The sequence below is a fragment of the Spea bombifrons genome, chromosome 12 (genome assembly GCF_027358695.1).
Source record: "Spea bombifrons isolate aSpeBom1 chromosome 12, aSpeBom1.2.pri, whole genome shotgun sequence".
Taxonomy (NCBI): Eukaryota; Metazoa; Chordata; class Amphibia; order Anura; family Pelobatidae; genus Spea; species Spea bombifrons.
The window spans coordinates 15,735,075-15,762,240 of record NC_071098.1 but is presented as its reverse complement, the minus strand read 5'-3'; the positions used below and the strand labels follow the sequence as shown (position 1 = coordinate 15,762,240).

At 42.5% G+C, this 27,166-nt stretch overlaps 1 protein-coding gene across 1 annotated transcript; it reads left to right on the top strand.

Moving 5' to 3' along the window:
• Positions 1-185: 185 nt before the first annotated feature.
• Positions 186-25,933, top strand: PCSK7 (proprotein convertase subtilisin/kexin type 7). The gene is made up of 16 exons (XM_053452287.1): positions 186-694; positions 4,311-4,780; positions 9,288-9,422; positions 9,968-10,133; positions 12,132-12,222; positions 12,639-12,693; positions 12,905-13,043; positions 13,353-13,453; positions 14,915-15,082; positions 15,176-15,277; positions 15,421-15,523; positions 22,252-22,408; positions 22,949-23,043; positions 23,371-23,458; positions 24,561-24,678; positions 24,851-25,933. The coding sequence occupies exons 2-16, from the start codon at positions 4,358-4,360 to the stop codon at positions 25,214-25,216; spliced, it is 2,307 nt and encodes a 768-aa protein (XP_053308262.1). The 5' UTR covers positions 186-694; positions 4,311-4,357; the 3' UTR covers positions 25,217-25,933.
• The last annotated feature ends 1,233 nt before the right edge of the window (positions 25,934-27,166 follow it).

The following is a 27,166-nucleotide window of genomic DNA, read 5'->3' as shown; positions in this document are numbered from 1 at the left end:
TGACTTACTTGAACTAAATGAAAGTAGCACTTGGTATAAAAATGTTTAGTAATACTAGACTAAGTACTGCGACTGTAACAAGATTAAAAACTAAGCGTCAAATAGGATGGTGCTTAGTACTCAACACACACTGGAAGTAATTTGACATCCGGCTATAATAGAGGGAATCGCTATCCACTCATCAGACCTCAGAGCAACGCTTTACTTCCGCTTCCGGTTAGAGCCTGTCACTGACGGCCCCACTACAAGCTTGTGGCAACCTTTCACACAGTAGTAAACATGCAAGATGAGCGACTCTACCGCTACGTCTGCGCTATCGCATTTGCGTTGGCCGCACGGATGGCACAGACCTAGATTAACGTTATCCCCAGGATCGTAGCCGCCACTTTAATACCACGGAGTACTATTCGAGGCACGTTTTAGACAACGGAAGCGGGGTTAATTCGAATAGAGTTACGCGTCGTAACGAAGCAATTAATTGGCTTGTCCTAGTCGAACGGAAGCACGGATCGCTGTTGTGCCACGTGATTACGGGAATCACGTGACGCTTGACGCAAGGAGGTGTGTTAGCAGGATAGGCTGCCATCCGGAAGTATGGGCTTGGGGATTACTCGTGAATTGCTATGCATCGTTACACAGATACCAGGAACTTGTGACAAGCCCAGCCTATGGGTATCCCTGCCTGAAACAACGCGTATGTATTTTAGTAACATTACCAGTGATTTATTATATTATTGTTATTATTATTATTATTGTGACAGAACTGATTTATCACTTCTGGAAATTCTTAGATAAGTGGGAAACAGTAAATTCTAATATTATGGATGTGATCAGCTGTGGCCATCTAACTATCATGCATTTCATGGAGTCTTAATGTTATGTTTCCTAGACTTTCAGAACAAAACCTGGTAACAGGTGGGTCTGGATTACCTGCCCCCCCCAGGTGTTCTTCCAGACCAGACAGGGTTCAGGTGACACCGCAGGCCGCTCACACCCAGGGCCATCAACATGGCATCTTAGACTTGTGTCATAGATTCGATTAAGCCGGGGCTAGCAAATCGTCGGCAACCGCAATAACATGGCTCGAACACCTCTACCTGGCTCACAACTTTTGTGCCTTCCGGCTACCAAATATATCACACTTGAAATACCTGTCTGGCTCCTAAATGCTGCTCACATTTGTCTGACCTTACGATAAACCGTTTACTTGGCTTGTAATAGAAATTTCAAGCAGGGGACGCTCCTGGTGTGAGAGAACCGGCTAGTGGACTCTGAAAGAGTCAAGAGCTTTCTTTGCTGATACATATGGGTTATATTGCGGAATGCGTGTGTGTGTGTGTGTATGTGTGTGTATATATATATATATATATATATATATATATATATATATATATATTGTGGTTTATAAATATGGGTTATATTGTGATGTGTATATGGGGGTATATATATATATATATGCGTGTATTAATATGGGTTATATTTTGTGTGTATATATAGTGATATCGTGGTATATCTCTGTGCGTCTGTCGTAGGGCTATCCCACATTGCGCTTGTCTGGCATATGCCGTCAATATATTTCATGCTGAGCGGCTATCAGCAGTCGCAGGTTTTAGCCAGTGATTTGTTGGAGATTAGAAGTCAGCTTGAGGAATGGGAACACGCAATGTGAGAGATTTATAAAGGATCTGCAAGTGTATAACAGACACTTTTTATGGTGCAAATTAGTGTTTTTTATTCACACACTTTGTCTCCAAATCCCGATTTTGTACTTTTTTTTTTGCCTGCTATGCTTTTAGAAATAATCCCAATGTGTACTTTAAAGATGCCCACAGTGCTCTGATCATTTCTAGAGTGATAAATGGTGGTACTGTGACCATAATAATAGTGTGCTCTTTAACAGTTTTTTTTTTTTTTTTTTTTTTTTATCATTGATACTATTTTAGTTGTACCATTATTTGTTTTATATCAGTATCATTTTAGAGTTTTAAATGTGACAAACACCAATGTGACTACAGCAGCAATGTATTATAATACGGTCATTGCCATTAAAGGAGACTCCAGTGTCCCAGGCAGCCCCCTAAAAACACAATGTATATGAATCAATGAACGTCCTTTCATATACATGGCTCAAATTGGGTAAAAAGAGAGAAGACGGAAGCTGTAGGTGGCCGCCAGCAGCAGCAGCAGCAGACCTCCTCTCACCTGATCCAAGGGTTCTTGTTACTGATTGGCTGCTTGAAGCAGCTAATCAATGGCAGGAAATTGCTTCCATTGAAACCGCACTGGAGGTGAGTGTGAACCTCTCAGCTGTCAAATGCATTAAAGTCTGTACGACGGCCGAAGTCTTTAATATTACGCACTGTATCTGCTGGATATAGCTGCCTGATTGTGTATAAATTGCACTAGATCAAACTTACAAGCTTATATCTTACTGCGGAAAAAGACCTCGGACCTTGTTCACAAATATGTGGATGTCAGGGGTGATGACAAGTTTCATTTGTTTCTGTTGCTGTTGTTATCTTATGCACAGATAAAATCACAGCTTTTCTGCCAAATCATCCTTTGGTTAATAAAGCCCAAAGAATCAGCTTAATGTGGGGGTCTTGGCAGGAATATCTCGTGAACGCTTACAATGGCGACCTACAGGTCTAGAGATTAAGAAAGTTCATTGGAAGGAAATGACGTTTAACCTACTTTTCTTAAATGTGAAACATGCGCTGTGTACAGACTGTATTCCATGCTCTAAGGAAAGTATTTCTTTTGCCATTTAACTTTCCTTTTAACACAGATGTTCCCATTTAATACATAATGCTAAAGGGTGTTTTTAATTATATATATATATATATATATAGAGAGAGAGAGAGAGAGAGAGAGAGAGAGAGAGAGAGAGAGAGAGAGAGAGAGAGAGAGAGAGAGAGAGAGAGAGAGAGAGAGAGAGAGAGAGAGAGAGAGAGAGAGAGAGAGAGAGAGAGAGAGAGAGAGAGAGAGAGAGAGAGAGAGAGAGAGAGAGAGAGAGAGAGAGAGAGAGAGAGAGAGAGAGAGAGAGAGAGACCTTTTAATCTGTGAACATCATGAATTTAGTTTAATAAATGCACATAACTATAACACATAAAAGTCCAACACATTTATAGTGGGCTCGGCCGTGCTGTTAAAATCTGTTGAGGCAATGTACTTTTTCACTGTTTTCATTGCATCCGGCTCCTGGGGTCACTCAATATCTTAATGTCAGTCTTTTAAATTGCTTGTTTTACATTCGACACGCCTCACAAATCCTCATATGTGGCAAAAAGGATCTTGAATAAGCCACATTGTATCTGCACTTCTGATAATTAGTAATTATTACTTCTTGCTGGCATCTCCTGTCCTTAACTCAATAAGAGCAGAAGGAATAATTACACATTTTAGTTTTGGCAAACATGTAAAGGAAGAGTCATGTAGAAAAATGTTTATCATGATTTGTTTTGACAAATAAGCCCATGCAGCCCCATCATGTGAAACACTATGCAGCGCTAATATGCCACTGACCTGGAAACATAGAATTTGGTGGCGGATAAGAACCATTCGGCCATCTAATCTGCCCGTTTTTCCTGATGTAAGGAATCAGATCTTGTGTTAGATTCAGGATGGCCATATGCCTATCCCAAGCATGTTTAAATCCCCTCGCTGTATTAGTCTCTACCTGTCTGTGACCCAAACGGGCTCGGTTCTGTCTGAGCTGTTACAGGAGAATGCGTTGAGATGTATGAACCTGTCGTTGGGGAGAAGCCGGGCGTGTGAAAGAAATCATTCACCCAACCCATGATTCATGAAGCATTCTTAGCTGGCTTCACTGACTGTTCAAAGCCAATGGGAACGACTTGCTCTATTAATGGCTTTTATTTTTCGGTCATTATTAAATGTGAAATGGATACATAAAAAAATCACAGGGGGAAATCAAAAAATAGTTGAACTGCTAACCATAAAAAATAATACAGATCACCCTGTGACCAGGAGTATACTCTGGATAAAGTATTTCATGCAATTGTGGTATCATAACGGCTTCTGTAATGATGATCAATGATGCAACATATTGTATTTTAACCAGTTCCATCATTAGTCTTTTCAACAGAACTTGGACCTTATGTGGTTAGTTTACTCTATAAGAAAGTCATGCTTTTATTATGTCTTCCTGTGATATTCTTGCAGTATGGCAGTTAAACATGTCACTGGTTATATGTGTATGTTCATGAAGAGTGGTTTCACCAAGATGATATAGATGGTTTTGCTAAAGTGAGAATGGGTTTACATGTCTCTTATAATGTTGTTCGCAGGTCCTGATGCCCATATCAGGTGGCTTCCTGTGTAATGGGCTACCACGATGTTTCTGTCGCATGCCTCTCAACTGTGCCTTTACACCCTACTCACTGGACTGGTCTTCGTCACTCCACTTACCCACACTGCCTGCTCTCCGCTCATCAATGACGCCCCTCATTCTGGAGAAGAGCTGACATGGGCTGTTCACCTGGACCCAGCTGGGGGAGAGGAGGCACTTGACACTCTTGCCGATGAACTCTCACAGGCTTCTGGGCTTGAAAACCGAGGAGCGATAGGAGAACTTAAAGACCGTTACTTGTTTGCTTATGTGGGCAGCGGCCAATGCCTGGAGGATGCACGCAGACGAGCCCATGGCCTGTTCACCAAGCACAACCACGTGAGGTGGTACTCGGAGCAGAAGCTACTAAAGAGATCTAAACGAAGTTTGCACTTTAATGACCCCAAATACCCCCTGCAATGGCACTTGGTGAGAGGCTATTTCTCCTTAAAATACTGCTTCTTACTCCTATTTTGTTTCGTTTTGTTTTCTTGCTGTTTAGTGGCATTTCAGCGCCAAATTTCTATGCTTTCTTCAGGTGTGTATTCATGGGATACAAAAAGAAATAGGACTCGTTTAGCAAAGTGTTTTCTAAGCGGTATTTCAGATGTCTTTCTGGCCATTTCGATTGTGATACAATTTAGTTAAAGCTATATTTACTGTTTCCTTTAAAAATCTGGTGAAAGTTACTAAAAAAATGTAGATATAAGATAGATATGAGTTTGTCAAATTATTATAGTTCCGTCTCCAGCCCTAACTCTTGTCCTCGCTGCAACTAAAACACTAATGACCCTAGTAAAAAAAACGCTAGGTCGCTATGGCCATTAGAAAACATTTCCTTGCACCCAGGGTTCTCCAGGGCTGCCATTATGAATCTGGTTTTGCGGGGTGACACCACTGGGTGCCTCATGTCTCTCACTTCTCCGAGCACGCGCAGAAACGCATAGTGTGCCAGATTCACAATGGTAGAAAATTGGCAGAAAGGGGGGAATAGTGCACGTGTGTGTATACTATACTGCAGTATCAGAGTAAATGTCTGTGTGTGTATAGTGATGGAGTCCGTCTGTAAGTGTATGTATACTATAGTATCAGAGTCAATGTCTGTGTGTGTGTATATTGTAGTATCAGTGTGTAATATGTACAGTGCTGGAGTCAGTGTTTTTGTAAATGTATAGAGTCAGTCACTGTGTCCGTGTCCATTGTGTTACCGTGTGCAGTGTGCATATATGTATAGTGTTAGTCTGTGTGTGCATGTGTATAAGAGTATGGTGGCGTTTCTGTTAGTGTATGTGTGTATTAGCATATGGTGTTAGCACGTATGTACATGAGTGTAGATGTTAGCATGTGTCTGTAACGGCATGGTGTTAGTGTGTAAATGTATGTTAATGTATGGCAAGGCTCGACAAACCCAGAGTGCCAGATTGGGTAATATATAAGAATAAAAACATGGGGGGGGTCCTAACTTTTTTTTTAGCTGGCTTCTAGATCCAAACTCCTAAGATCTCAGTTTACGTAGTTCATAAAACATCTCCACAAGTTGTAGAGCAATATTTAGGTAGCTTGATGAGCAGCACCTCAATCTGGCTGATGAAAGAAAAAAATGGGCTAGAAGGAGGAGAGGAGAGAGCAAGGTAAAGAGAAAAAGACTGATCACTCTCCCTTTAGTAAACAAAAGCCGGTGAGGGAAATGAACCAGTAAGCCATACACTCCACCTGCAGCCATGTAACCTTAGAAGAGAATAGAGCATTAGAAGATGACACATAGGAGTAATAATATTACGCATACATATGACAAAATATAGTTGTTGTGGTTAATAAGTCACTATAGGAAACAGAGTTTGGACGGGAGGGTGTTTGAATGTCCCTGAGATCACTACAGGAGCTTCACTATACCATGGAGGTGGAAAGTTCTAATCAGGGAGGACTTTGGTTTTCCAGTTCACATCAGGAAGATTAAAGTAGCTGGTTGTGCCCGAGTGCAGATCTTCTAAACTCCCGATTGGGATTATCTTTAAAACAAGTAGTAGAGGAGCTAAGTAGTTGAGGACCTCGTAAAGAGGCCATATTAGATGTTTGCAAATGGAGATTTGTTAATGGATATTTCTGTAGGTGAAAGTTTGGGATCTAGTGATCATCAGTCTGTGTGGTTTAATATATGAACAGTGACTCACACCACACAAAAACAAAACTTTCAGATTTTAGAAAATAATTTAGATATCTAACATCACATGGGTTTCCAGATGAAAAACAACATGGGTTTACTTCAGGAAAATCAGCCAGACTAGTCTTATTGATTTTTTTTTGTTTGGGTGACTGAAATAATAGATCTGGATTTCAGTAAGGCTTTTGACTCATAGAAAACTTATAAATAAACTGTAATCTCTGAGTTTAGATCCCAATGTTGTTGAATGGATCAGGCAGCAGCTGAGTGACAGACAGAGGGTTATAGTGAATGGAGTATATTGGGAGCGATGTTTTGTGGGGTATCTCAGGGATCTGTACTTGGACCCATTCTCTTTAATATTTTTATTAGTGATATTGCAGAAGTTCTTGATGGAAAGGTATGTCTGTTCGCTGATGACACAAACATTTGCCACATGATTGATGTTCCTGGAAGGATAAGCCAAATGGCAAATGATTTATGTAAACTGGAGAAATGGTCGGAGCTGTGGCAACTGGCATTTAATGTGGATAAATGCAAAGTAATGCATCTGGGGCATAAAAACCCAAGGGCAGAGTATAGAATATTTGATACTGTCCTAACCTCAACGTGTGAGGAAAGGGGTTTAGGGGTAATTATTTCTGAGGATTTAAAGGTAGGCCGACAATGCAGTAGAGCAGCAGGTAATGCTAGCAGAATGCTTGGTTGTATAGCGAGAGGTATTAGCAGTAGATAGAGGGAAGAGCTCATGCCGTTGTACAGATCACTGGTGAGACCTCACTTGGAGTATTGTGTACAGTACTGGAGACCGGATCTCCAGAAGGATATAGAAATGTTGGAGAAAGTTCAGAGAAGGGCTACTAAAATGGTCCATGGATTACAGGATAAACCTTACCAGGAAAGGTTAAAGGAATCTTAACCTTGTTGCAGCTGGGCCATCTCTATAAGGATGGTGGGCTTCGGTCTTTATCTGACCTGTTGGGGGCCCCTCAGGCGCCCTTTGGTTCACTTTTTCTTTATCACCAACTGAAGCATTTTCTCTCTTCCTTGTCTCCGGCTTTTGACCCGGCTCGCCCGCTCACGCCGTTCGAACTTTTGTGCTCGGACGTTAGCCGTCATTCCCATCTTCTGTCCGTCCTATATAAATTGTTTTTGTCGCTCCGTATTTTCCGGCCAAGCCTTGCTTCTTTAGCTTGTGGGAGAGGGACTTGGGCCGCTCGTTTGACTCTGATGAATGGACCCAGATTTGTTCCCTTGTGCATAAGGGTGCCACTTCGTGTAGGCTACAGGAATCCGCTTACAAATTGCTCACGAGGTGGTATAAGGTTCCAGCGGAGCTGCACCGCTTCCTTCCCCAGGTCCTCCCGCAGTGTTGGCGATGTGCGGCCGGAGAGGGCACTTACACCTGTGGTGGGACTGCCCTCTGGTTCGCCCTTTCTGGTCTAGAGTTTGGGAGGTTATTAAGGAATTGGGCGATCCTGACTTTCCCTTCTCCCCTGAGTGTATGCTGTTACATCACACCGAATTGAGCCTGGGGTCCTACAAGAGGTCCCTCTCTATCCACCTGGTTAATGCCGCTAGGGCGGTCATTCCTCGATTCTGGAGACAGCCTTGTTCCCCCCCTATTTCTGCCTGGCTAGCTACAGTTAACTTTATATGTCAAATGGAGGATTTAGTTCTGACATCTAGAGGTAGAGGTTACAAGAATGGTCTTAAATGGCTTCCCTGGAGGACCTTTCTGTCCTCTCCCTCCTTTCATAGGGTCTTGGGGACGTCTGTGGGAAGCCCTCGGCCCTTGATTTCCCCTAATTCCTTAGGCCCTTGGTAGCAGGCTTTGCTACGTCATGCGGTCCCTGCATTTCTTTTTTACCTCTGCGCATACATCTGGAGGCCTGTGTAGCCTCCTTTTGCCTTAGTGGTACTCCGTCCGTCCACCACGGTTGATTTACTTTATTGTTATTGTTGTGTTTTTGTTTTGGTCTCATCTTTGCTCAATTCCCGCCCTGATTGAGCTGGGAATCCTCCTGCATGATTCGCTATGTGGGGCCTAGATGTGGGCTACTACTGTTTTATTGTACTTTTGGCCCTAACCCCTGGGGCCTTTACGTTAGGCTCCTTGTTTATCTTTTTCATGAGGTTTTGTTATCTGCCATGTATCCACTGTGGTTTCTTGCATACTGATTTATCTCTCTGTATGTTCATGTATCATCGCCTTCTGTGCTATGTACTTTGGATGTATGGCTATGTCTGTTTTTCTTTTAATAAACGGTGAATTGACAAAAAAAAAAGGAATCTTAACCTATATGGGCAGCCAGTTTCACGTGATAAGAAATATATCTGCGTAATGGAGGAACAGCCGTGAAGTGCCATAGCATGTGTTTGCTCTGAATAACATGATCCGCTGCACTGATAAACAGGAGTTTGTTTGTGTTTCCAGTGTACACTAGGATGTGGTTTCTCTGACCCATCCGCCTTTTATCTCCATTAGAAACTCCCTACGTCACTGAACTTTCTCATTTAACCCCTCGCATCACTTCATGTCCAGTCACTGCCTATTAGCATTCATATGGTTATTCTTTCCTGCTAAGTTGTTGACACGACTCGAGAAATCCCACAATCATAAAATGGTCACCATTGATTTAACCAGATCTGCAGAATCCCGCATGGGTTGCGTTTTACTTTTTTACATATCTGTATGTGTATATATTTTCTTTTTCATTATTCATATTTATTACATTTTTAATGCTGCTCTTCTACTTTTACTTCTCACTACAGCACAACAGACACAACCCCGGGATGGACATCAATGTTACCGGGGTCTGGGAGAGGAATGTGACAGGCCAAGGGGTCACAGTGGTGGTTGTCGACGATGGAGTCCAGCACACAATCCAGGATATCCAGCCCAACTATGTGGGTATCTAGTGATTTAGTATAAATAAAATGGTATGGAAAGCTCTTGTTGTGTAGATTGGTCCCAGGTTAGAGTGCACGGTGTATCTGCATCGGGAGTGAAGGAGAGATTACATTTAGTGATGCAGGAGGGGATAGCCTGTTACAGAGAATCATTTTATCATAGAAATCATGGCGTACAGACTTAAGGACATTTATCAAGTCTATGAGCAAGAGTTGGAGCATTTTGTATCTACTATAATGTCCTACATGTAGAAACAAACCGCTCCGTACTTGTATGGAGTAGTTCTTTTCACAAAGGTCAACATTTTGAGCAATTAGCAGAATCAATTTACTGGTTTCCATGTTTATTACTCCAACATCGTATCTCAAACGTGATCCAATTTGCCTTGATAAATATTACCCTTGGAGGTTTCCATGAATACTGATGAAGTCTGTTTATGAACCATTAGCGTGTGATGTTGACAGAAGTGATGGGAGCAGGATAGAACAGGAGGAACAAAAAATGCCAACGTAATTACAAAGTGTAACTTTATCTGTTATAGAGTCCTGAAGGCTCCTATGACCTGAACTCTAATGATCCAGACCCAATGCCACATCCAGATGGTAGCAGCGATAATCATCACGGGACCCGATGTGCAGGGGAGATTGCCGCCGTCCCCAACAACAGCTTCTGCGCAGTCGGAGTAGCCTATGGAAGCAGGATTGCTGGTGCGTGAGTCCGGGACTGGCCCGCAGGGGGTGCTCCTGTACAGTTAATTCTTCTCTCCACATTTATCCGGTGTCCCCTCCTGATGCTCCTTCATGATCCATGTATTTGCTACCTTCCCGAGTTTTGTCTAAAGGCTGTCTTGTACAGCGGGCAATTACTTTCAAGGGATCCATGTATAAAGTGGAGATATAGGCAAAGGTGATAATTGTTAACCCTATTTGCATGCGCCTACCCAGAATCCCTTGTGGTTGTGGAAGCACCATGAGATTTCTGAGGGAAAAACAAGCCTTCTGGCTTGTCTGGTGTCTGTAGATGAGTGTTTAATAATACTTCTACTACCAAATACGTCAAACCCACTACATTCACTTAATTTGAAATACTACTTTTACACATTTTGTTATGAAGGGCTGTGCCCGCTGGGGTTTTCCTGCCAGCAAGAGTGAATTTGTAATGCATGTTTTAATTTATTAGATGACAATGAAGAAATGTCATCACTTTAACGACGCATGAAAGAAGGGAAACCCAGTTCTTTCTTGCAAGAGAAAGATGCTTGGACTGGAACTTTGTAATACACAGGAGCCTTAAAACACTGTAATAGCACATGTGAAAAATTGCTGTCCGTTGTGGATTCAGTGGGGTTATATATATAATACGTGACAGTTCTTCTTTTAAAGAGTTATGTCAGCATAGGAAAAGCTAAGGGCTAGACAAAAAAAAACTATGCTTTTCATGTGGATTATTGTGCTGCATGGAGATCCTCTCTACAAAGCTTATTAACGATCCAGCGTGCAGTGCCAGCTTATTAACGATCCAGCGTGCAGTGCCATCTTATTAACGATCCAGCCTGCTGTGCCAGCTAATTAACGATTCAGCGTGCAGTGCCAGCTTTCTAACGATCCAGCGTGCTGTGCCAGCTTATTAACGATCCAGCGTGCTGTGTCAGCTTATTAACGATCCAGCGTGCTGTGCCAGCTTATTAACGATCCAGCGTGCTGTGCCACCGCAACACGTTTCTTTGTTGGATTCACATGCGCAGAAAGGACCTCGGTGCTGCATCTGAGGTGCCACAACCCCGTAGTAGGACATTTATTCCTGCCATTTGTAATTGACTTATACAGTGTATTGCATTTACACACCTTCATTTAGTAACAAGTTGGTGTACAGCCATGGCATGTACCGAGGAGGAGGATGGGTGTATCTGTATTGTACTGGCTTTTTTTTGGCCAGTTTTTGTGTGAGATGGCTACTTCAAGGTTTATAATCCCCTTATCTAAATTTGCACTCCCTTCTATACACATTTTATGGCTCAATAGAAGAATTCCAATGAATAATTGGTGAGCGTGTTTCAGTTATATCTATATGTTTATAATATTGGCCACTCTGCACTGAACCATGCTTTCTGAGAACCCCATCCAGTATTTCCAGCTTCATACATCCCACGACCCTGGTAATGCCTAAAAACTCTCTTCAACCTTCTTACTTAAACTCAGTTGATTTCAACATTCCTTATCTAGAAAGAAGTTGCAGGTGCCTGGAGGTACTCTGCAAATGGAGAGCTGTATGTCCGCTCCCTGACTTTCGTGAGCCTGTAAAGAGCTGTATAATACATAGTAAGATCAGTGAGATGTCTTCAAAGTCTCCTCGCCTATTAAGTAATGCATTACGCACGACCAGTCCAGCCCTTCTCCTTGGAGTAATTTGCCACTGTTGGTCATTCATAATGAATAGTGAAGTGAGGGAACTGAACCCACAACTCTCCTGCTAGCTCTCGCTTTAGTGAATAGACCCATGACGAGCACACAAATTAGTACACCATGTGTTACATACGTGTTTAGAAGATGATGGACGTGAACGTCTGTGAACAGATTTCCAAATGGCTCAAACAGTCATTAGAACTGGGCTGGCCTTTAAGACGATTCCGACACGCCTGTTGATGTGATCCATGCCCCGTCCCACAGACCCCGTGTACTTCATATAGCCTTTTATTTTTTTCTCAGGGATACGTGTTCTGGACGGTCCTCTCACTGACAGCATGGAGGCAATAGCTTTCAACAAACATTATCAGATTAATGATATATATAGCTGCAGGTGAGCTCTACTACGTTCTGTACTGTGTGTACTCATCTGTGTATATATCGTGCGTTGTTTCAGACAATTTTGTATAGATTGCTTGGGATGTTGCCAGAGGCCTAAAGTGTGTTTTGTTTTGTTCACTTTTGTGGTTATATTTACCTTTACGGTACGATTGAGTTCTTTGGGGCTTTAGTTTTAATGAAGTTAGAAGTGTTTGGTGTCTTAGCACGTGCCCCTCCATTTCCTTCCCCTGGAGAAGGATCAGAGATACTCACAATGCAAGCTCACTGGAGTTGGCCCTTTTGTCATACATGGTAAAGTCAGGGAGCTGAAACGCCATCTCACACTCCACATTCCCCAAATAACCCTAACATGGGGTGTTTGGCACACTGCCTAAAACTTACCAAATTTGTATTGTCTTCCTTTTACAGTTGGGGTCCTGATGATGATGGGAAAACGGTTGATGGACCCCACCAGCTGGGGAAGGTACTCCGTTTCACTATCCATTTGCCAACATGATCAGTTCTATGCAGCACTATTCTCCCAGTCCTGTTTTGATCAGGGCTATCCTCTGACTTTCATGCTTGCCTGGCTGCTATCGCTGTAAAGTTGTGAGATTTATTAATTGTCAATCAGCGCAAAGGCAAATACTGATCTTTACTACTCACGCTTCACAACGCTTTCTCTTTCTTCTTAGGCTGCCCTCCAGCATGGCGTCATTGCTGGACGGAAAGGCTTTGGAAGCATTTTTGTGGTTGCCAGTGGCAATGGAGGTCAATACAATGACAACTGTAACTATGACGGTTACGCCAACTCCATCTATACAGTTACTATAGGTAACTATACAGAATTGGACATACCTGACCTTCGTGACCTATATACACTATTTCTTCAGTACAGAACAGATGTGAGCACAGCCATTACTATAGTACAAATCCTTTACATTTGTTTAGCAATTGGAACTACCATTGGCAATGCAAAGTGCTGACTTGCGGAAGTAATATGTTCTATGGAGACATCATACGAACAGTTTTAGTAATTTTAACAAAGGACATTTGGTCAAGGGGGCCCAGAGTCCTCAGGACATAATGGTTTTAAATGCGCTTATAATTGTTGTACAGTTACTCTGGTTGGTCTTATTGCAGGAGCTGTCAATGAGGCTGGTAGAGTGCCGTTCTACGCAGAGGAGTGCGCATCAATGTTAGCAGTGACCTTCAGCAGTGGAGACAAAATGATGAGGAGTATTGTGAGTAACATCTGGAACGTGTTTTGTAGATGCTGCATTGCCCCTGTGTAAAATCTGGTTTATTAGATCTTTTGTTATAATTCCTTGCAACTTATTCTCAGAGCAGAACATTGTTACTTTCTAGGCTGTACCCCTTGTGTTCTGGGCTAAACCTTTGGTCCCTGCTTCAGAGTACCATTACTTCCATGGCTATATGCCTCTTGCCCTCTCCAGAGCCTTTCTACGCTATACTCCCTGCTGCCTCTCTGCATTGTTCTGCCTGTACGCACACGGCATGTACACTTTTACCCATATGTCCTGTTTACCTCTGTTCTCCTCCTGCTTAATTGCCCTATCTGTGCCCTGTTGACCATATCCCTACTTTGAGAATTATCTGGAATCGGTCACAGTACAAAAGGAAGCGGTCCGTGTCACGGAGCTGGATAGTCCCACCGACTACCTCTGCTGACTTGTGCTTCCCTAGCCTGGGAGAACGCGCTCTTTCCCAGTCACTAGCCGAGACTCGGTGTAGGGTACAAACAAAATGCTTTATTTTTCACACACAGGGCTGGACATAGCCAGCAAAGCACACATTAACATAAAACAAGATATTGGGATACAAACCGCTCCCTTAATCTGCCTTAATTGGTAGGGCCAGTAACGGGATTAATAATACAATGGGGTCCCAACTCCACTATCTATTACTGGCCGAAATCAGTTCCAAGGTCAGGAGACTGACTTATACAACATATGGTACACCATGGGGTGTTGGGGGGTCCGACATTAAACTAAAACAATGTTGGTCACTTCCTGGTTGCATATGCTGGCTGTCTGCCACAGATAATCCCCTCAGCAGGTGATGAGACGATATACTTCTGGGGTAGACACAGAAGTCTTTACAAAGCCAGGGCCCATAGTCAATAGGGAGGAGGATGGCTGTCAGGCCTCTCCAGGGGCCCCAGTGATGGAGGGTCCTCACAGAAGTAAAGACAAATTACATTGTGTCCCTCAAGACTAGTATACATTCCAACAAAGCCATTGCATCGCACCTCTGGTTACACTTGATCTGTATCATTTCAAATTTGCGGATTGCTGTCATTCCCAGATAATCATGTTTAAACAAACATTTTCCCAGAGGCATTTTGAGTTTTAGTAACTTTTAGTGATATCAAGTCGTTTCATGGCCCTGGTTTGCCCTTAATGTACCATACTTCTGTTGGCTGCCTTGAAATCCTTTGTTTGACATTGGAAGGGGGTGGCATATCAGTCCAACCTGGCCACTTAATGTTCCAGATGTTCTTTGAATGCTACAGCATAGGATCTTTTGTTTCATTTATATAGACCCTTCCGAAGAACCAAGGTAGACACTTCTCATCAGGGTTTGCTCTCATAGCCTTCAGAATTCTACATACATTTTACATTATTGTTAACCTTAGGTTCTATTTACCAAAATCTACTGCTCCTTCTATACCTTTTCCACAGGTGACTTCAGATTGGGACCTACAAAAGGGGACAGGGTGCACAGAAGGACATACAGGAACATCAGCAGCGGCCCCTATTGCTGCTGGGATGATCGCGCTGATGCTACAAGTACGTCCATGTCTGACCTGGAGGGATGTCCAGCACATTATCGTGTTCACTGCCACCAAGGTACCGGGGGCAGCGAGCTTTCAAGGTTCTTCTGTATAATTCTTGCCTGAGGTTTTAGTCTCTGACACTCTCACCGTGTCTTTACCTCTGTAGTATGAAGACTATTTGTGGGAAACCAATGGTGCTGGTTTTAGTCACAGTCATCAGCATGGCTTCGGTCTGCTGAATGCTTGGCGACTCACGAATGCAGCTAAGGTGAGCCTCTGTTAATTTTATTGTGATAAAGACGTACATTCGTGGTTTCAATGAAGAAACCCTCAGGTCCAGCTTCACTCATCATACGCTGGCTTTTACAGGCACAAGGAAGCCAATGGTCGTTAATTGATTTTCTCTTCTAGGTCTGGGAATCTGTACCCTATTTAGCCTCCTATGTAAGTCCTGCGTTTAAGGAGAACCGAAACATCCCGCTACTGCCCAGCAGACTGGAACTGAGCTGGAACAGTAAGTCTAGAATCCTTTTTATTTCATATTTCAGGAAGTTCTTTGCTCTGGATTTCACCAAAAGTCTAGTTATTGGCAGTAGCCAATTTCAAAGGTATTGAGTACAGGTTTTGAGGAGCAAGTATGGGTTTAGTGCTTTAAAGTGTTTCCGCGCATGGGTCCATCTCAGCTACTTAATAACAGAAAATGGGTTCGTACTCTGAGGCATCCAGATTGTGAAATTTTGGATATTTGTGCATCTTTGTGCTGCATTTATTACGTCTTGGCAACGGTAAAGTGAACCAAATTTTGTGTCAAATTTATGATTCTAGTGCAAAATGATAAAAGTGGCCAAAAGAGCGATCCAGCCAGCAGAGACATTATGGGATATTACAGACATTACAGACCATATTCTGTAGTGAAGTTCTGAGCTGGTCCAGGGCTAATTTCATTCCTCTGCAGAAAAATAGCCTCCCCTTGTGCAAAAGTATTCATTCTTACAGCCGGTGCTGCTCTGGGTCTCTTCTCTACCAGACTTCTTACAAAAATGATTATAACAGAGAACACTCGGCTACATTGTAGTGAAGAATGGTTAATGCATGTATCCTATATATATAATGACACGCGTGCCATTTACTCGCTTTGTTGTTCGTAGTATGGGGGCACAGGGCACTTTTTGTCTTTTTATAATGCATCGCCACCGATTTTTACACCGGCCCAGCATGACTACATTGGGTATTCTTTTTAATGTAGAATAAACAAAACTTTTACTGGCTTTGCCTTTGTTCGGCCATCACACAAATTTAGCTAAATGCTGGTGGAAGATCTATAAACAGTTTTCATTTTGCCTGCCAAGGGGTATCGCGATAATCCCTGTTCTCCCAGGTCGGCTCCGTCTCCTCCCAACGCGGCTCTAATCACGATGGGGTTATGGTATATTTCTAAAAGTCAGAGCCGGCGCGACGATGGCAGAGCCTACACAGATCCGGCCGTTTCCTAGAATATACTCATAGAACATGGTGTGTGGTCTTCCATGAACTATTGAAGGGAACCTCGCACTTAAATTATGATTTTCTATACAGGCACCAGTTTAAATGTTTTTTATTAATGATCTATGTATTTTAGAGTTTGTCACGGCATATTTTTATTAAAGCAACACTGCCCCCTTCAATGGATGAGGGGCAGAATAAATGTCATTTATTATGAGCCAGAATAATTAGATTAACCCTTTGCAGTTGTAATTGCATCCTCCTCATACACATGTTCTGTAAATGCCTTTAAAAAAAATATGTAAATATACATATTACGTTCCCAAGCATGTTTGCTAAGATAACATAAATGAACAAGAACATAAGGTGGCAGATGTATCGGTAACCTATAAACCCAGAGGCTTCTGCATAGAAATATAGAAAGTGATCGTGGTGTAGTTTAAAAAGCCGTCTTATTACCATGGCAACCAATGAAACTTGGCAGTCAGAGGGACCATTGCATTGGCTGATCTGATAATAAAACTACTTTTTTATGCATAATTCCCATGAAATGTGATGCATTTTCTTTCCATTTGCTGATTTCTTTTCTTTCAAGTTAGTCTGAAGGGGCTGCTGGTATTGCATTAGCCCTGTAAGCATGAATGACGGCCGGTGGGGTAAATCCTAAAGAATGGCTGTCCATACATGCGCAGACTCCTGGCGCACCTTTAGACACCTTTACCTTGTACACGCAGGGAGAAGCAGAGCTCTTTAGCTAGAGAGAAGTTATCAATGAGTCAAAAACTGTCCGTTTCAGTAATGCGTTGCAATTGGGCGTTGCTATCCCTTCCAACCTTCTGCCCGAGTTTCATGAAATCAGTGGAGATCATGAATCGGCTACACGGACTTCACAATTCCATGTATGGGAATATGTGTCTTGCTAAGAACCCCGTGTTACTATTAGTCGAAATCATTTAGATTGCCTTCAAACTCAGACAGCTTTTATTCTCATTAGTGGCATTAACAATGCAGGCGTATAGCAGGACCCAAGGGGACCGAGGGGATGTGCCGTTTTCTGCTTTAAAAGCCACGCATTCTACAAAGTTGTTGTTTTTTTTCAGAGCCTTTAGGGAAAAGACTTGTTTTGCCAAGAAAATGCTCTCTGTTAATTTATTCTGTATTTTGATTTGCGGGTGTAGCCCTGAGCCCTGGCTGTATGCTTGATATTCACAGAATAATCCTTGTGTAAATCCAATCATTAATCACGTCCCCTTTCCAAAGATTTGCAGGAACTTCTTTACTTCATTAATTCTGGTTATAAGTGCAAATCACCAAATTATCGGAAACCTTCTACAAAACTGTGGGGTCGGTTAACCCCGCGTGTGACCGGGAGATCAGTAGTTAATATAAGATGCTGTATGAGTGTGGGGGGGGGTTCTGCCACTGTCTGTCTGGGGCAAGCTTCTAGGCGGTGTGTTTATGGGGTACAGTTGGCATACTTTGCTTCCCCTGGGTACCTGCCAAGCTCCGCTCGGGATTCGGTCTCTGCCCTTTTTAGGTAATGTTTAGAGCTTCTGACTTGGACGGCAAAAAATGTGGAGAGAAGAAAGTAATGTGGAGGGGGGCGATGGGGAGGAAGCAATGGAGTGAGATGTGAAAACAGAGAGGAGCTCCAAAGCCTGAATGTCGTTCTAGGAGGTGCTGATGTAATGGAGGTTAAAAAATGGTTATGGACAAATAAACCACCGTGACTGTAGCTTTTTATACGGTTTCAACATCGTCCCTTACCAGCCATCGTCTTCTTCCTTAGTCCTTCGGTTCAATCGCTTTTACTTTCTTCCCCGTCCCCTCCAATATTTTTGAACGGAAAAGCACTGACTAGGACGGGATGCTTTGTTGCTGTATGTTTGAAGTACAATTCTGTAAAAACATCAAAAAAGAAGAGATGACCCGGTGATGATATTGGTGGAGTTATGGAGGTGTGATGTGAGAGACACGCCGGATCACATGGGCGACCGGCGGTGGGTTTAATTAACTGTTGTGTTTTAAGAGGATTGTCGGTCCTCTACTTTAATACATACCTTTACCAGGAACATGACACAAAGTGATGGGGCCCATCCAGCTGTCATGAGGGCCCGTATCTACATACATTTACCAGGAACATGACACAAAGTGATGGGGCCCATCCAGCTGTCATGAGGGCCCCTATCTACATACCTTTACCAGGACCACAGCACAAAGTGATGGGGCCCATCCAGCTGTGATGAGGGCCCCTATCTACATACATTTACCAGGAACATGACACAAAGTGATGGGGCCCATCCAGCTGTGATGAGGGCCCCTATCTACATACATTTACCAGGAACATGACACAAAGTGATGGGGCCCATCCAGCTGTGATGAGGGCCCCTATCTACATACATTTACCAGGAACATGACACAAAGTGATGGGGCCCATCCAGCTGTGATGAGGGCCCCTATCTACATACATTTACCAGGAACATGACACAAAGTGATGGGGCCCATCCAGCTGTGATGAGGGCCCCTATCTACATACATTTACCAGGAACATGACACAAAGTGATGGGGCCCATCCAGTTGTGATGAGGACTCCCTGTTTCTATGGATGTTCTGTTAATCTAAGCGGCTCTGGTTGCCCGTGTGTGAAATCCTTACTCTCTTCAGGGCATTTGTGGGGCAAATAAATACAAGGTGCCTTTTTTCACAAAAATAAACATTTGTACATTGCACATGTCTGTAAATACGTATATGCAGAGGTGGTTGGCAGTACTTTGTCATTAATGCCACTTTCATGGGACCCACTCGTCCACCGTGAAGCCTTGGGGGCCCCTCAGACCAAGGAGACTCTTGCATTGCCAGTTATTTTAATAGAGTTAAGAATGACACACAGATTAGTGAAAAATTATATATTTTCTTTTTACATTTTTCACATACTACAGGCTTCATGCCAAAAAAGAAAAAAATGGCTGGTATTTTAGGCTACAGTTTGTGTGAATATTTTGGGGATATTTTTATAATGTATAATTATGCACATAGTTTTTCATTCCATTTGTTGCTATGGTGATAAAACAACCACTATTGGGGTACTAGAAATAAAGTGCTATTGATATTTATATGTATAGTTACAAAGCATAAAAAGTTATGAAGTCCATAGTATGGCAGATGGAATATGTAACTCTTTGCTTCAAATAATAATGAAATGACCAGTGATGTCTGAAATACCGTTTCCCTTCACTATATGCCAGCTGATAGGATTTAGCAATAAATGGCTGATATTATAATTATATTAGCCATTCCCTATTATATGGCATCTAACTCCGTGAACAGTATTCCTTTATGGTTTATCACAGCCATCTTATTAATGTTAATGAAATATCTACTTTTTGTCTTAATTCATTAGCGGAGGTGTTAAAATCAAGAGCCCGGTCTCTGAAAACACAGGATGCCTCTCATCTCATGTGTGTCCTTCTATGAAGCCCAAACACCTGTGCCCCCTCTTTTATGGCAGCTCAGAATATTTGCCCGCAGAATGGCTGTACACGTGTTCTACAGCCCCAGTGATATGTGTAGAAACGGCCCAATATGTGCTTATTAATATGATAGATTTCTCTTTCTCTTGCCCTATAGCTTTAAAGGGATGGTTTACTACACCCTACATCTGCGCGTGCGCATGCGGTCTGAAGAGACCCCCACCCGCAGCCTTTGGTGAGCCAACATAGGCACTGTCTGGAGGAAAGAACGCACCTCTTGCATGGAGAATAGCTAAAGGGTGGGGAAGGGACAAATACATATGGGGGGATTCTTCAGAATGGGAAACCATGGAAAATTAAAGGGACCACGCTTATAAAAATGTGCCGGTGAAGCCCTGTCCATGATGCAAACCCTGTAAACAGTCAGATGAAATATTGTATATGGCAAGGGTGTCGGACTCCAGCTCCAGACTAATTTTGATTCTTCGTCTGATCGCGAAACGCTTATGTTTTAATTCAGTAAATGCCTGGAGTTTGATACCCTTACTACGTGTGCTTGGAGACCCTGGACTTAGTTCATCTGCATCAGCTCCCTTCGGGGATTCTGAGCCCTTGCCAGGTGACAATAGGTATTTGCTTACATGTTTTTGAAATGGAAAATGCTTTTAGCTGAATGTGGATTTGGCTCAGGTAATGCACTGACCTAAACAGGCTTTTGGCTGCGGCTAGAACGTGCTGTGACCGGTGTGACAAAATACCTCTATCGATGAAGATCTATCTCATCTTCGTTTATTTTTCACATGTTCACAAGTGGATATAACAGCCTCGCCCTGCAGAATGTATTAGTGATTTACGTGCCGGTGGTGTGGACAGACTGCAGTAGGGTTTAATTGCTAGGAGAAAATGCGTTTGGCGGCGGCGGCTCCCATAGAAAGGATCTGGGTGAATAGTTGGGAGCGAACACATTGGGAATCTCCAAAAAAACAAGCTGAGGATGTGGCCATAGTGACTGGATTCCCAGAAATACCCGTCGGGTGACCAACTGCCTTCTGTTCTGTATCTACAGATAACGTGTAGTGCTGGCTACTACCGCAGCGCCTTTACATCCTTCCTAGAACATGCCGTCTGCGTGCTGACAATAACCAGTCACTTGAATCGAGTTCTGCGTAGCTAGCAGTCTAGAAAGCAACTTGCGTGACACGCAGGGTGTAGGAAGAGAATTTAGAGCTACGGTCCCGTAGCCCCGTGTCTCTGCTGCAGGGATCTGGTTCTGATCGGGCCACAGTTGGAAATTCTTGCTGTCGGGATGGGCTCCGTATATGGGAATTAGCGTGCACGCAAACAAATCGGATGCTGTTAGGGTGAGAAAATCCACAGTTATTCCTGCAGCCGAGTAAAGGTGGGGAAGCGGGGAGCCTGGAATATTCCAGATCTTCTTTGTTACTGACCACCGTGTCCCCTGAGTTCCTCAATATCATTCTGTATTCCCCCTGCTCTCGGCTCCCCTGCTTGCCGCACTCTCTTACTTTCTGTCTATATTATTATTTATTGTTTTATATAACACCATCAGCACTGTACAACGGGTAAACGGGACATAACAAGTAGTATATAATGTAACAATTCAACTTACAGAAACAAGTGGAAGAAGGGCCCTATTCAAAGGAGCTCACAATCTATAATACCCTCTTACATTTTATTGCCTTTGTTATTGGTGTTATTAATTGATAAAGAGACAACCTATTAAACTGCCCTGTATGACAAACCCCAATAGGTCAAGATCTGCGTAAATCAGACAGGTCCAGCTCTGAGTGTCTTTGGTAGATGTTTGTTTTGTGTTTGTGTGTTTGTGTGTACGCGTGGATTAAGCAAGCTACAAAGCAAAGATCATTCCTTTGTTGCCGTCAGACAGGGCTGGAAGTAGGGAAAGGCAGCACTGTTACCTTAATTTCAATGTTTTGTGCCACTTTTGGTTTTGTTTTTTTGTTGTGGTTGGAGAATAATAAAGGCTTTTACGCGCTGTTACTGGATCCCTTTGGTAATGTTATTGGACTATTAAATTGGGTTTGCTCCTCAGCTGAAAGTTGCCAGCCCTTCCCTGGTTGCCTTATTTACAGCATTCAATGGTAAAGTTTTTAGGAAAATGGAATATACCTCAGATTTTACTTTGTACCCAAAAATTCAAAAAATCACTAACGCTATACGTGAGATAGTCCGATGGTTAACACGAAGCGCATTTTGCACCGGTGTTTTTGTTGTAGTCACTTCATCTACTGTTCCTCTCGGCCTACAGTAACCTCTGCAGATCTAGAGCTTTCCGGAATGAAGACGCTGGAGCACGTTTCTGTGACCGTCACCATCACCCACCCGCGCCGCGGGGACCTGGAGATTCGCCTGTTCTGTCCAAGTGGGATGTCGTCGCTTGTTGGAGCCAAGCGCAGTCTCGACACGTGGGTATCCACAGCGCTGAAACGGGAGGGCCGATGGAACGGGTCAATGTGTAAATGTTATGTGCTAAAGTAACATTTAGTGAAATATAATTCTGAATGTAAAGAAAGTGCCGATTAGACTTGTACAAACTAAACTTTTTGTTTAGATTTTGGTCTATTTTCAAAATTGGTCCTGAGGGCTTTTTTAGTTCGGAAATTAAATTCCTTGTCCCTCACAATGTCTCTATAACTTCTTTGCCAACCGCTTCCAACTTGCTTCTTCTGTATTTTTTTTGGTCTGCTTCTGCCAAGTAGCAGCTGTGTTTTCCGGGCTTCCTGGAGTTCTTACGCAAAAGGGCAGAGCCCTCGCGCACCCCCTCCCCCGAAGAATGGGGGGTTTGGTATTCCTGTGTCTCATATTGTGAATATCAGTAAAATTCTAGGTATCCTTTGTAAAATTATCATCATTTTTTGTAATATACAGCAAACCTTTTATTGGTGCTGAAGCTTCAGCCTTCGGTGTGCTCTTTACCGTGTGTATAACAGTCTTCTTTTTCTCAGGGACCCGAGCGGATACGCAGACTGGACTTTCTCCTCTGTTCGATGCTGGGGGGAGAACGCAGAGGGAATTTACAAATTGCTGATCAGTGATTTTGGTGAGTTTTCACTGGGTTAGCATTGAATGCTCATAAAGTGTAGGTATATGAAGAAGCCACTTCTCTAAGATGGTGGAGTAAGGATGGTTGATAAGAAGCATGTGTGCATGGAACATGGTCATCTCGTCTCTTTTCTGCACTCTGTATATGATGCGTTTACCTGATTAAAAAGCCGATCAAACATACGGCCTGTGCAAACCACAAAAATAGACACAGAACGCGCTGTCCACCACGATGCACGCACATGGATTGTGTTACCCCAGGTTACACGTATGATACGGAGTCGCAGTATTGCGTAACTTGTGAGTTTATTTTTCCCATTATTAGGAGATGCCAAAGGAGGAGTTTTGCATCAGTGGCAGCTGACACTTTACGGATCCATGTGGACTCCCATGGATGTGGCAGATAGAAGAAGGTACATAGAGAGCATGCATTAACACATTACTTAGTTGCTTTTCTATGTGTTTATATATTAGTATGGATTACACGTTCATTTGCGTTTACGTTGTTTAACATTTTACTTTGTACTGTTTTTTTTGATGATCCCGACGTATAGGAACACTTTAAACTACCTTCTATAAAAGTGATTTATTCTTCTTGCCTAGTTGTGTACTCCGACTAACAATACGTATCGGGCGAACTTTTCCATTATTTTCCATAATTGGGGCCACTGAGCTGCACTGGGAGATGTACGCGTTCTCTCTTGCATTGTGAAGAGTAACATTAGATAAACTGTTTTCAAGGTGCTGTTCCACCTAGAGTGCCTCAATAAATATCACCAGATAAGTGCAGCAACGTGGGAAAAGAAGTAAAAAGAAACCTTTATGCCAAAAACCATTATACTATATACTTTTTACTATACTAGAGTCCTTTCATTCTTCCCTGTGTGTTGCATCACAGCAGTCTGACACGCTACAACCACTCCTTTAAACTAGTGGACAGGGGACACGTTAAGAGGTCTATTCCGTATGCTTGCGTCGCATGCATCCAGGTGCTGCTTGCTTGCTGGGACACTCAATCTGCTGCTGGAGTGTGGGCCATCGTCAGCCAGGGACTCGCTGAGCATTCACTCGGTGAGCCAGCTGGGCTGCTATGGGCCGGAGTACTTAACAGTTTAGGTATTTAGGGAAGTTGCGGGACAAAAGTCTAGGTCTAACTGCACGTTTCTCAGGGTGATTATAATGTCTAAGATATCATATAATGATTGGGCCAGGAATATGATCCAGCGTGTATACCAAGCAGTAAGTCCTTGTAGTTGGTTGCATTTCCAGTCTCCGGATTCTAGGAGCATTAATCCTTATTTCCACAAACTGTCTTCTTTTCAGGTTGTTTGAACTGAATTCCTGTTTTCATAAATTCAAAGAATCATAATTGCCTATTATTATTTGATATATATTGCGCCATCATATTCTCCAGCTTACAATGCTTAATGTATGCTTAAATTGTATGAGAACTTCTCTTTTCTTGGTACTATTCTAGAGAAGATTGACTGTTTCATTGTAAATTCTCTTTCTCAGGCTGGTGGAAGACGCGCAGGGCGGTCAGTACCTGAATGATAACTTCTCCCTCCCCTGTCCACCCGGTCTGGTGATCTCAGAGCAGGAGAAATATACAATCTCTAGCAACACTTTACGGGTAAAGATATACACATGTAGCTATGTACCCTGACATAAATACTAAACTGATTCAATATGTATCGTTAACATTTATCCATCTTTTCTTTTCATTTCCTTTTTAATACCTACCAATGTTGCTTTCTATATATACTACGTCTTCATTTAATCATTTCCAAACTTTTATTCCCCAGACCCTTATGCTCCTGGGATGTTTTGCAGTGTTCTGGTCCTTGTATTATACCCTAGAGTTGTATCTCTCCCGGATTTCCAGCGTTAAAGACTTAGACTTGAGTTGCGAGGGACCTTCTTGTTTGTGGCCCCGAGGAACACCTAGTCCGCACCAGCTAGAGGCAGGTAATGAAATCGAGACGGTGCCTCTATGCGGGGTGAAGGACATTGTTTCAGAGGATGAGGAAGAGGATGACAATTCTTCCTCCACCAGGAAAAACCAAACTAGAGCTGACTTTACAGATCGTGGGCAGAATGTGTCCTCTGATCTTCATCAGTACAGAGAAGTAGGCAAAGAGGATGAACGTGTTTCTGATACATTCTTGTAACTTTGAAGAGCCCGGATGTAACTAACTTGCGATGAGGAGAATCTGCAACGCAAAGCAGGAGGAAACACAGCAGTTACTTGTATCTTGATACGCAAGATTGTTATGGACATCAAGTACCTTCCAAACAAGATTGGACACCAGAGACATTCTGACTACGTATTGGAAACCTGATTCAGCAGCCCTGGGTTTTCTGTGTTGTGGATTGGTGATGTCACTTTAACTTAACGCTGACTCAGACTCAGACATTCTGAGAGGTAGAGATTTTCCTCCGGATCAGGGACCTTTTTAACGTGATGCTGTGTACATTCTCAAATGCAGATTATTAGGGACGTCTCAGACACCCTGCGTTTATATAGCTTGAAGGGATGGTGCAGTATAAATGACTTTTTATTTGGTGTACATGAATCTGAATTTGATTCTGTTTTAATACGGGTGATAATTATTGTTAAACATTTTAAACAAATTGCTGCTGTACATGTGATCCTAAAATTAGTTCTTTATACAATTAAAAAAAAAAAGGCTTTTGGTTAACATTTGGTACAACAGCTATTTTTTTGATGTAACACATGGTGTAGATCACATCTCTTTTATGTGTGCATTACAAAATACATCCATTGTGCCATATTATTAGTGAGTCAAAATGTCATGAAAACTGGGCATTGAGTTATGCAGACAGCACTAAAATGCCAAATAATTATAGTAAATATTTCTTTACCTTTTACAAGGGGCGGTAATGAGTAAGTTTCTCCACTTAGTATTCGTCTCCTTGGGTGGTTGGCCACCTAAACCTTGACTACCACCTTCCCTCAGTGATGGAGGAGCGTAGATTGTTCAAGGCGTGGAGCACTCCTTGCTTCTTACTTAAGCCTCAAAAAGGAACTGTCACCCGTGAGAGCTTTAATCAACAGAGAATAAAATGTTCTATGTTGTGTTTGTTTACCGATTTTGCGTTTCCATTGGCTGCCTTTTGAGCTTAGATTCCCAGCATGCACCTGCCTTCTTTCTCAGTGATTATCTATATTTCTTACTATCTGTAACTTAGTTTATAACTGGTGGAGAAATCATAAGACGGAATGGCTTGGATGTATGCTTTTATGTGCCTTATTATAATGAGCTCCACGGCAATTATGTCGAAATGTTTTATTTAACGATACACTTTACTTAAAAACCACAATGAAGAGTTTAGGAAAAAGTCTGCATGCATTCATGATTAAAGCTCTCATAGGCGACATTTCCCCTTTAACATGCAGGACACCTTTTAGGTCTCCTTGTTTTGTAAGTGAAAAACTACTAATATTGTTTTTTTTGTTTTTTTGTTTTTTTTTCATGAGGTGCCAGCAATCTACATTCGGACCATCTGTAAACTTGTTGTGCTATCCTCTGGCTACTTTATTGTAATTATATATGTTTTCAGTCTATGCATTGTTTTATGTTGTCGTTACTTTACTTGGAGCACGGAGTACCCTCAGAACAAGTCTGTTGAAATCCGCAAATATATAAAAATTAACTTGTATAGTTTCAAAAACAATGTTGCTGTTTTTTGTGTTTTTGCTGAATAATTGTAGCTCAAAATTGCACAAAAATAATTTATATTTCTAGTTCGGCCTAAACAAGAAAAAAAAAAAAACTCTTCCAGTGACCGGTTAAGGTTAATTACTTCCATATATATCTTAGTTGTGGTTTTGGCAGTAGGGGAACTCAAATATCTGCCACTTGATTTTGCAGCAGGGGGACTGCTCTTGGCAAAGGACAGGATACGTCGCTGGTGGGGAACCGCTGTGGCAACCGGTATCATCACCCAGGACCAGCTCTTACACAGGCTGCTTCTTTGTGATGGTGGTCTTGCTGAGTCTACTGTGCCCACCAGATATATGGAAGGGTAGATATAAACAACGAATGAGCCCGTCATTGGGATTGAGTCTATGCCAATAATATTTTTCATATTTTATG